The sequence below is a fragment of the Aplysia californica genome, unplaced genomic scaffold (assembly GCF_000002075.1).
Source record: "Aplysia californica isolate F4 #8 unplaced genomic scaffold, AplCal3.0 scaffold00285, whole genome shotgun sequence".
NCBI classification, from domain to species: Eukaryota; Metazoa; Mollusca; class Gastropoda; order Aplysiida; family Aplysiidae; genus Aplysia; species Aplysia californica.
The window spans coordinates 553,575-565,321 of NW_004797555.1; the positions used below are offsets into that span (position 1 = coordinate 553,575).

Here is an 11,747-nt window from a genome sequence, read left to right on the forward strand (position 1 = left end):
TAATCTTAAAATTTTCATCTGAAGACCTATACAATAGCTCTAGATCTTAAAATAGCTTTAATTGCATCTTCAACTTTTATTTATTGAACGAAGGATTATGAGATTTTGTGAGATATTTGAAATGATTTTCGAATGTAGGCATCATTATTTATATCTACTTTGTAAAGATAGAGTAATCAATGGGTGACTATGTTTCAAACACAAATATACAATCATAAGCCATACTGTACAATCATTCTGACAGGCACCAAGTATGAAAAATGTCACGTTTTAAAAGTTAAGAGAAATATCAGAAACATCACAGTGGATTCTAACAAACAATCAAATGTAACGAAATACAGGCATTCAAGATTTGTAGATTTTTTACAAAGAAATGATCACCCTTTTTATAAGCAGCGAAAAGAAATGGAAAGAAGTCTTACATTTTCTTTCATGTGTTTCATGTCTACTGCTCCGTTCTTATCTACATTGATGGGCTGGATTTTCATGCCTGCCATCTGGGCACTGGCTGGGTTGGTGCCATGGGCCGAGATGGGGATAAGACACACCTGATCGGGATCGTTCCAGAAAAGAATATCACATTTTAGTTTCTTTAGTATAAGTAAGCATTCTACAGCACTTGCAACGAAATTTAGTCATATAAGTGAAGAAGATTAGAGGTGTTGCAAGAGTGTGACAAACACTCAAAAAAGGGGGAGGGATAAAGATGATAGATGCTTGATAGGAAAGAAGGAGCAAACAATACCCGAACACCCACCAACCACCCACACATCACATTTCAAAGTTTGAATTTGAGCTGTAAAAAAGACTAAAAACACACTGTAGACGTAATGAGTACAACAACAATATCTAATTTTCATGAAATGCTAGACAAGGAAATTTGCCATCCCATAATCTATACTTTGTGTATGTCAATTTTTAGCAAAAGTTAATATGGTTGACTCCATGCATAAGGGTTGTTCTTGACATTAAACAAGTGTAATAGCACTTACAATTTTTCATATAACTTTCTGCACACACGGTAATGGCCAGTTTTTCATAAAACAAAACGGAACTAATAATGACTGCTAGTTTTGCAGAAATTCCTTGGATAATATCATTACTTCATCCTTCTCTGATTGCTGCAAATTGTTTTTAACATTCAACACAAACGCTATATTGTATGTCACCATGTAAAGGTCAACTAAAACCTCACCTTCCTCTGTTGTTGATCAATACTCTGGTGATAAGACATGATAGCCCTCAAGCCTGCATATTCTCCCTGGGCACCACTGGGAAAAATAACAGCGCAACAGTCAACAACCTGTTCAAGTAACTAGTCTAAATCTTTGCTCAAACAGCAACGACAACAACAATGACAAAAGTCATATTAAACAGAAATAAAGCTAGACTTTAATGTACACCAGAATCAAGGTAGCACTGCAAGAAACTTCAGGGTTTTCTTTGGTTGTTTTTTGGGGGGGTTTTTTGGTACGTTTGTCACATTTTCAAGAAAAATACCCCCCAAAAATTCTAAAATGCAATTCATTGCTCCAAAACACATGACATAAAATGATCCTATGCAAAGACCTGAAAATAATGTTGAGACAATTATTTTTACCTGTTCGGCTGGAAAGAAATGCGGTCATAGCCTGTGATTTCGCACAAATCTTTCTCCAGTTCAGTTAGCATCACATCATATCCTTTGGCTTGCTCTTTGGGGATGAAGGGGTGGAGAGAGGCAAACTCAGGCCATGTGCATGCCTAGAGGAAAAGAAAATTAGTTTCAGATGAAAGAAAACAGAACAAAGCAATATGTTGTTCCCGACAAAACAATTATAACCTGTTCCTTTCCTTCTTTAAAAAAGGCGTTTCCTTTTCTTTTTTCTTTTCTATATCTCTATATCTGGTTATTACAAGACACAAAAACGTTAAAAGAAAGAAAAATTAAAGATCAAAATGTACTTATGGAAGGACTTCACCCTGCATTTATGCATTCAGTTTGGTTGATTCGGCTTTGGTTCAACATATCTATTTCAACAAAATATAGCTGCTGAATAGGCAAGACCACCAATTTTACATCCTCTTCTACCCTAAACCAACCAAAACTGCTGTCCAGAATGAAGTAAACACAGGTAAAGGACTACCAACTTACTACGCAGCAGAATGAACTTTTATCTGAGTACCTTGACGGTCACAAGTAAGGGTATTGGTATGGCCAAGTCTATTTCAGCAGGGAAGTGAGAACTGTACAAAAAAGGAACTTACCATCATTTCTGTAGTGCTGTTGAGCTTCATGGTGCAAGAGCCGAGGGAGATCATAGAATGAGCCAGCGACAGATCTCTGTTTTCCAACGTCTTCATGTACCTGACCAGATTTGTCTCAGAATGGTGCCTGGGTAATATGGGAGGAAAAACATTGACCATTTTATGTTTTCTTTTTCCTAGTTTTGTCCCCAACATAACGTACATGATTAAAACAGCTGCTTTATCTGTAAGAGTATATCTACATTTTTTTCGCTGATTAGTGTGAAAATGCAGCAAACAACATTAATGAAAAAAGAAATAGAGTCTGGATATACAGATCGTGTACACGAATGCTGACAACTCTAAATTTGTTATTGCAAAAATCTGACAGAGTTTTAAAAGTATAACTGGTTTATTCAGAAGTGCACACAGCAGAGTAAGATGTAGCTCTACTGAATTACCGTTGTCTATGGTGTAGTTGTTGGGCTTTCCACCATTACATGAAGAAGATGTGAATTCAGTTTCTCAGTGGGGAAGTTTTTTAAAATCGAGTACCCGATCTGTCTACCTCCTGGGATGTGGTTTGTCACTCAGCTCGCACTGGCCCTGACATATAAGGTTGAAGAAGTCCCCACCTACTTAATCTAAAATGTGTTTATGCGACAAAACATTTTAAAATAAGACAAAAAAGACTTACGTGTTAAAGACAGGATGTAACATGTAGGAAGATGTCCTGGCAAACTGGCTGTTCTCCAGGCTATCTGCAGGGTTCTCGCCCAACTCACTAGCAAGCTCATCCTGAAGACAAACAGGTTGGTATAAATAACATAGAGACATTTTAATGAACGAAGCAAAATATTGATGAGATTTCAAAACATAACTTTTATTTATCCTTGAAGAAGTTCATTTTTTTTCAAGGCTGCATGCAGTTTCAAATCAGTGATCCTAACTTATTAACCAGAAGAATTTAAAAAAGACATTCTTGTTACGCAAATGAATTTGAAGACTGCAATTTTCTTTCCCTTCATTATTCTGCCTTTTAACTTACTGACCTTGGAATTGATTTTAATTTTACTGTTTGAAGGAACTGATTTTCTTTTACAACTTGATTCTACTACTTTCATAACATGTGCTTTGACTAAAGACAAAGAACTGACACAAACACACACACACACACACACACAAAGAAATCTTCATTCTTTCACTCACAGCTGATGAAGGACTTCCTACAATGTCCAGCAGATCTGCAAGGTCCCCCTGAGAGACAGTCTCATCCAGAGCGATGGAGACCTGCAACAGAACGTATATTCTTAGAGGTATGCATCAATCAGGGTTCCTGCAATAAATTCCCAACCAAATTCAAGGAGATTTCAAGGAGGTCTCTGGGAGAAATTTTACAAATTCAAGGAGATTTGGCCAAGAAATTCAAGCCAAAAGCCTATTTCTTCTAGGCCTACACTTGTCTGAAAGGAATTGTAGTTTCGATTTTCCGCAAAAAATTTTTGTTCAAGTCTGATCCAGCGAAATTAAAGAGTTTTCAAGGAGGTTCTTCAAATTCAAGGAGATTTTTCCTTGAATTTAAGGAGTTTACAAGGACTCCTTGAATTCAAGGAAGTCACATGAACCCTGATCAATGTCATAATAAACTTCTCAGCTATCCTATGTTAGATCAGGTTTTATTTTTAGATTGCAACAGAATTGATAGACGTAAACAGTTCAGAGTAGAATTCTGAATGATACAATTTGATCTCAGTTTAAGCTGCAACTCAGTATGAATAAGATGGCTGCACTACAGTATCATCTTCTTGCTAAAGTAGTACATTAGCAAATTTTGCAGTGAAACAAAACAGAATTGCAACCACAGTTATATTCTAGAGTAATAAACGAAAAAGGCCTAAAACATTTTAAAAAAAACAAGTTTTGCTATACCTGTCCATCTGAGAAATAGTGCAGGTTGATGTTTTTCTGCTCAGCTTTTTGTCTGATGTCAGCTTGACTGGTCTTGGGCTGGAATTTGACCGTGTCAAAGAAGGCACCAGGACTGACTGTATGTCCAGCCTTTTCTGTGCCTGAAGCCCAAAAAAAACACGAAAAAGAAGGGAAAGGGAAATGTGATCAGTCATTCTAAATGATGTTCTCGATCTGTCCACATAATGGAGTCAACACAATAATCACCAGATTAGGAAAACAAATACTGGAAATTAACAGACAATGGGAGAGCCCCCCCCCCCCCCCCCCCCCACTCGTCAGCCACTTTTCATTTTCATTCAGAATCATGCAATAAACCCATTTTGGTGAGAAGCTGTAGCATCAAGCATAACGTTACAATTGGCTAGATTTACGATATGACAATCATGTAAAGAAAATAGATAGAATTTAACTAATGCAGTGCTAGTGCAATTAATTCTCTAATCATGAATCTCTTTTTTAAAAGATTTACACAATTATGAAATGACATAACAGACCACTATAAGGATCACTAGCTGAACATTTCATCAGATTGACTATTATCTCCCCTCCTCTCTCATCCATGATTCGAATTTCTTTCTCGCAGCCTTTGCTGAAGCTGCTATTATTTGAACAAGAATATTATAACTTGTTTCTTTAGTCTTCAAAGAATATCAGTTTCAGTTTTGCTCTTTAAAATTACTGCAGGAACAAACGTAATGATGCTCAAATTGGTCCCAGTGACTGTTAAATCAGCCAAAAAAAGATTTACCCTTTGCCAAGATCAGAGCCCCATGATGGACCTTTCTTGCAATCTCTTTCAAGCCCTTTGGTCCGTGGTAGATGGCATACATTGCCGACATGTTGGCCAGCAGAGCCTGAAATAGAAACACACTGACCATGAACTTAACATCTAGGTTCCATCGTAGGCAGACAAATAAGTCATCTCCAACTTAGGGGAGGTATAATCAGTTACATTTTCCCCTAAATCACATTGATCTGCAAAAACCTTTTTAGTTTTAGAGAGGTTTTACAGCGCTCGCAGCTGCATAAGGTCATATAAGCGCCGAGGGGTATATGTCAACAGAGAAGTCCTTACAGGGAATCTGACTTACTCTGCTCACCTCTCTAGCTTCAACAGCACAAAGTCTGCTTGCAATAACCTGCTTCCTGCTTACACTGAACCTTTTCTCTTAAAACATTCAATAGTTTTAGTAAAACAAGAAAACCTAAGAGAGCTTATTCTACATCACCACTAAACATTTTAAACTTCTGATACAGAACTGTGAAACAAACAAAACATCTGAAGCAGATATGCAAAGTTGACCACATCACATCAGGGAGATGTAAGAAAGCTCAACAGTTACTGGGTCTATAACTACAACAACAACCACAACAACAACATCCGGCGGTGGCATCTCTTTGGGGAGGATTCAGGGAGGTTGGACTGCCTCACCCACTACCCAAGAGAGGCGGTGGCCCTGGCGAAGAGAACGCTCTTCGGGGCTCCAAACATTTCAAACGGATAGGCTACCACACACACAACAGCAACAACAATATCTACAGCAACAACAACAACTACAGCAACAAGCTGCCTTTTAAAAAGATTCTTTTCCTTTTACCTGAGCTGTGCAGATGTTGCTGGTGGCTTTGTCCCTTCTAATGTGCTGTTCCCTGGTCTGTAGGGCAAGTCGGAGCGCTCGCCTTCCAGCTGCATCCCTACAACAACAAAATACGACTGTTCTTATCCTTCTACTTCTTTAGCCTCCCCTTGCTAGACCTAAGCATTAAACAAAAGATGGTTTGTTAACACAAACTGCTTCTCCTTTTCTATCAAACATCTATCGTCCTTATCTTCCCTTCTTCTTTTTCATGTTTGTTACAACAAATGTGACATTTAAGGAAACATAGAAAATATATGCATTCTAAGCATTTGGAAAAATCTTCAACTTTTTCAGTACTAGAATGAACAAAATAAAGTCTACTTAGGGTGTAATGCTGTTGACATAAAAAGAACAACCAATCAATATCTCAGCTTGTTAAAAAACCCTCCAACAAATTTCAGATTTACTTGTGAGGAGGAGGCATTCAACAGTTATGATCCAGCACTTCACTAAATTCACATCCATAAAGAAAATTACCTCGTGATTCCGACCACTCTTCCTGGCAGCTGCCTCATAAACTTCTGTTTGCAAGAGAAGAAGCCGGCATGTGGACCCCCATAACCCATGGGGATTCCAAATCTCTGATTGGTGCCGATGGCAATGTCAAAGTCAAGGTCACCGGGAGGTTTCACGATTGTGGCGGCCAGCAAATCAGTAGCTCCTACCACCAGAGTCTGTTCAAGAGATCATGATAAACTTTTAAAACAAACTAGAGTTTATTTCTTTAAAAAAAGGAATTTTTTTCTCCAGGGGTTAGTTTCTTATTTTCACTACTCAGAAACCTTACATCACTCTCAACACTTTTGTAGAACAATCTTCGGAAATATCAGAATTGAGTATAGTAACAGCATCCACTTATGAAGCAGTCCAGGGGATGAAAAGTTGGATGAATCTCAAAATAAAAATTCTTTCTTAAACATTGAAGATACTTGTCATTTATGCAAGACTAAAGCATAGATGCAGGTCAAAATGCATATATTTATTTTTGTGTTCTCTTGAAAGTCAGGAGTTTGTTTGTAATGTCTATAGCTTCGATCTCAAAGTTCTGCAAAAATAATGAATAAAAAAAGAAGTTACAAACCCCGTTCTGATGTGCCTCTGTAACAAAAGAAGTGTAGTCTTGAATGGATCCATCTGTATTTGGGTACTGGATAAGGACTCCCGCCATATCTTTGCCGCTGAGGTCCAAGTCTTGCCATCTGCCTTCCACAACTTCAATTCCCTGACCACTATTGAGATAAAACAACATTTAAAATGTCAAAAACATTATACTTAATTATTAACCTATAGTCCTCAAGATAACTTTGGAAATGACAAGTACTCCTCATTCAAATACTTATAAAACTTTGGTCTTTGTGACTTATTTTGTTTACGTAATTGAGTTGCCGGGTATGGTGAGGCAGCCTACAAACCACCTATTTCTCCGGGGACATCGTCGCCTTAGAACTATTTTGTCTAAAGTGTACCTAAGTATAGAGGGTACTTTGGACAAAATAGTTCTGAGGCAATGACATTTACAGACAATAATGACATCGAAAAGAAGAAGGAATAAGTAGACCAAACTAAAATACACTAAAAACCTTCATTTTATACATAACAAGTAAACTGAAAATTATCACTTAATATATTGTGATTAATCATAATTGCAGCTAATGGACTTACAATGAGGGTGTAGAGAGAAAAAGCCCCAAGAAACTTCACTTACAGTCTAATTCCTCACTTCAAAACTCTGTTAAGCGAACCAAATATCAAATGAAAAGCTCAAGACATTTATGAGCACTTAGTTTCGTTTAAGTAACGTTTTACGGCCTCCCAACTGCATAAGGTTATATGAGCGCCAAGCGGTGGATGTCAAAAGAGAAATCCAAATGGGGAATCAGGCTTACTCTGCTCACCTTTCTAGCCTCAACAGCACAAAGTCTGCTTCGACTATCAGAGGCACCCCGGAAATAGAGGTTCACAAGAGAGTGACAAACATGCAAAAGAAGAAGAAACATGACGATAGTAAAGACGAGGAAAAAAAAAGCAGCCATTCCCCCTATGTTGTTCCGACACAGTATGAGCATGACATTGATAAATCAGCCCATTTACAATTCTACTGTGCGTAAGAACATGTTAATATTCCCCTTTGGGAATGGCCTAAAGACACTTCAGTCAGTAGCACTGCCCTGCTGAGGGGTGAGCACTTAAAAATCATTGTTTGACATCAAACTCTCTATTCATGCATCTAAAATGGTTCAATAACCTGACATTACATATTTGAATTTGTCAGTGAAATAAACCCACGCATATACATGATAATGATAAGAGACGTTCCAAATATATCACCCAGGAAAGAATAAACAGATAACTAATAACCGTTTGTGCTGTTGCTTAGTTGCTTAAAAAAAATAAAATTTGTTGGTAATACATGCCTTGCTCTGGTTTTTACAACAGCAATGGTCTGTGGGTGGCATCTGACATCCACAAAGAACTTTTTCCTCTTTGTTTGCCTGCAAAGCCAATGAGATACATTTGAGTTTCCATTTTTCAAATGGAAGTCCACCTTCAAGTTTGAGAACAATGTCAAAGACCTTTGAGTCTCCATGATGCGGAAGAAATTTACCCATTTTAAAAAACTCTTTTTTAAAATTATTTTCCACAAAAAGCTCAGGGCAAAAAATAAACATTGAATTCAAAGAACATGAAACTGTGATAATGGAACATACTATTTCACTTAGAAAGAGTTACTTTTGAACATTACCTCTCATTTCAACATCATAAATGAGTGTATGGCTTCATAAAATCACTGTTTTATGAAAAGCTGATCGGTCAGCTGATGATCTGAGGAAGCTACTTTTGCTATTGTTGCTTTACATAAATAAAATTCAACAAACGATACAAAACCTACTCAGAGATAAGCAAAACCAACAGGTGTAAGTACACAAATCAGGAACAAACCCTCATTTCAATTTACAGTTAATTTAGTTAAATACTTGTTGGCCAAAGGGTTTGTGTGACAGATGTAACCAATATATTTTTAACAACAGCAATTAACTCGGAGAGATAAGTAGGCAAATAAAGCTAATTGTGAGAAGGGTGAGCTTAACCAATTTTAGCAATTTTCATAAATAGAATCACTACAATGGCAATAGTAATGATAATAATAATTTTAAAAAAAAATCTATATATTATTATCATTTTAAAAAAGAGTTTGCCAATATTTGTGTCAGTGCTTGTGGTCAGCTTCAACTTATATATCAGCTGAACCTGCTCTAATGGTCACCTGTATAAGACAACCCCCTGTACAAATGACCTCTTTCAATTCCCCTCAATAGTTCTTTTAAACATTATAATGACAATGAGTAAGACAGCCACCTGTTTATAACAGTCACCTGTCTTAGACAATCACTTTTCCCAAAAACAACCGGTGACCGTCTTAGACAATTTCTACTGTATATAGTTATAAATTATGACATCCCAATTGAAAAAGCTGCAGAGCTGGCCTGCAACAGAAAACTGCCTCTCCCCTCAACGCTTAACGGCAACAGAGGATGAAAAAGTTGTTGTTGTTTTCAAATCCCTTTAGCAGCAAGCGTTTTGCTCTTGGCAGCGCAATGCCTCCCTCAAGTAACCACATGTCAGGATGAAAAAGTAAAAGTAGGTATAATTCAGAAAGGGTCCACCTACTTTTGTGCCAACGCCATAGCCTCAGCTGCGGCCGTACCCTCGTCCAGTAGAGAAGCATTTGAGACTGCCAAACCCATCAGGTCGGCCACCATGGTCTGGTAGTTGAGGAGACTCTCCAGGCGGCCCTGGGCCAGCTCCGCTTGGTAAGGTGTGTACTGAGTAGTCCTGAGGGGTTCGGAAATGTGAGCATCATTCGTACACATTTTACAGGCTTTGATGTGGAATCCATAAGGAAAACGTAAGAAAGGAAGACCAAAGATGACATGGAGGTGAGTGGTACATGCGGAAATGGAAAAGGCGGGGACATCATGGAAACAGCTAGAAACGGAGGTACAGAACAGGCTTCGCTGGAAAAATGTTGTTGATGGACCATGCTCCACTGGGAGTTAAAAAGGGCAAGAGAGTTAGTTAGTTAGTTAGTAGTATAAGGTTTTACGGCGCTCGCAACTGCTAAGGTCAAGGGCAAGAGAGAGAGTACATATTTTACACATCTATTGACACATTTTAAGGTCATTTAACATACACATGATGTACTTTATTGATCTTCTATTGAACGAAATAAATTTTAATCTAAATAAACTGTAATTTAAGTCATTTAAGAGGAGGGCTGTTTTGACTGAAAACTGGATTTTGAACCAGCACAACACCACAAAAGCATATACTGTGATGAAAAAAAAGAAAAATTTTGTGCTTGTTCAGGTCTACAGAGTCTAGGGAAAGACATTTTTAAGGAAGGGAGTGGGGCACTTGTGTAAATGAATAAACCAAAAACATGATACCTGTCTGATGTCTGATAGCCTACACCACAGGCAACTAGACCCTTTAATGCTCAACCCAACTGTTGCTGCTGTGTTTATTTGTTTTTTTTGGTCATAAAATTAATTACGCTGAATAGCTTCTGAGGCCATCAAAATAGAGAGAGGCATGGCAAAATACACAGGTGTCTGTTGTATTTTAGGAGCTGATGCAACCACAAGACTGCAGCAGGTGGGAGGTAATTTTCCCTGATTCAAAAACATAAACCAATGTAAACAAACTGAGCATGTTTGTTTTGCTGCGCACCAGTAAACTCTCCCCCCCCCCCCCCACCCCCGTCAGGGGCTATTTTGAAAGCAGGGAATTTGGCCTGAATAAAAGCGATAAAAAAAGGGGGGGGGAAGAAGGAAGGGAAGAATGACAGCAGAGCAGAAGCACTTAAAACTCTCGTATTCATATTCCTATTGCATAAATTTGAGCACAGATATTGACGTGGGTACTTAATATACAATTAGAGGCGTCTCTTCTCCTGAAAGGGTCTATGCATGGGAATGGGTCTATGCATGGGAAAGGGTCTATGCATGGGAAAGGGTCTATGCATGGGAAAGGGTCTATGCATGGGAAAGGGTCTATGCATGGGAAAGGCCCCAAGCTAAGCCCGTCCAAGAGCTTTTATCTTTACCCTGTCCAAACGTCGTGTTTTACTATCGTATCCCTACGATGTGGGGAACTCTGTGCCACCACTTTCCAAAGAGGAAATTTACTCATTAATCCGATCCGTACACTTTGCTTAGCAGTCTGTCAAAATGATCTTTTGAGAAATACTGAAAGTTTCAAAGAGATCTTCCTACTAGAAGTATTCAAACATATGAAGAATACAACCCCGGGGGAACAAAATGACTCAAAAGCGCACGGATAGGGTTAATTACCGAGCTCTTCTCTGATTTCTCTGAGGGACAATACGCTCGTTTTTGTTCAACAGTCTAAAATACACACGAAGAGAACATGGGGAAAACGACGGTTGTCACAAACTGGAAATTGTGAGGGTGCCAATTTTAAAAGCTTGTGGACTCGTAACTTCATATGTGTTTCACCGGTGGTTCACGGTAAAGTGTTGTTGAATGGGAAATCTAACAACAATAAGCAACCAACGGTTGAACAGAAATACCGTTATGAGTCAACAAGCATTCAAAATTGCTGTTGAGGAAGCACAGCTGGTAACCAAAGGGAAATGAATGTTTTAGTTTTAGTAGAGGTTTTACGGGGCTCGCAACTGCAAAAGATCATTTGAGCGCCAGAAGATTAGAGGAGTTACAAGAGAGTAACAAACATAAAAAAGAAGAATAAGGACGATAGATGTTTGATAGGAAAGAAGGAAAAAAACCACACCAGAGCACCCGCCAACCACCCACCTTGACACTTTGAGGTTGTTGTTGTTGCTGTAATAGTTTTTGTTCTTCTTATGATTTTTTATTTCTTGTTTTG

At 38.2% G+C, this 11,747-nt stretch overlaps 1 protein-coding gene across 1 annotated transcript in view; it reads right to left on the bottom strand.

Moving 5' to 3' along the window:
• The window catches only part of LOC101859649 (glycine dehydrogenase (decarboxylating), mitochondrial), a gene marked incomplete in the record, with an annotated part of 40,667 nt that overhangs the window by 15,520 nt on the left and 13,400 nt on the right, over positions 1 to 11,747 (bottom strand). The window contains 13 exon segments of the mRNA XM_013084324.2: positions 423 to 548; positions 1,196 to 1,271; positions 1,601 to 1,743; positions 2,248 to 2,374; positions 2,924 to 3,024; positions 3,436 to 3,516; positions 4,156 to 4,295; positions 4,946 to 5,051; positions 5,796 to 5,892; positions 6,315 to 6,511; positions 6,919 to 7,066; positions 8,252 to 8,329; positions 9,507 to 9,671. Coding sequence (XP_012939778.1) covers positions 423 to 548; positions 1,196 to 1,271; positions 1,601 to 1,743; positions 2,248 to 2,374; positions 2,924 to 3,024; positions 3,436 to 3,516; positions 4,156 to 4,295; positions 4,946 to 5,051; positions 5,796 to 5,892; positions 6,315 to 6,511; positions 6,919 to 7,066; positions 8,252 to 8,329; positions 9,507 to 9,671 — 1,585 coding nt within the window.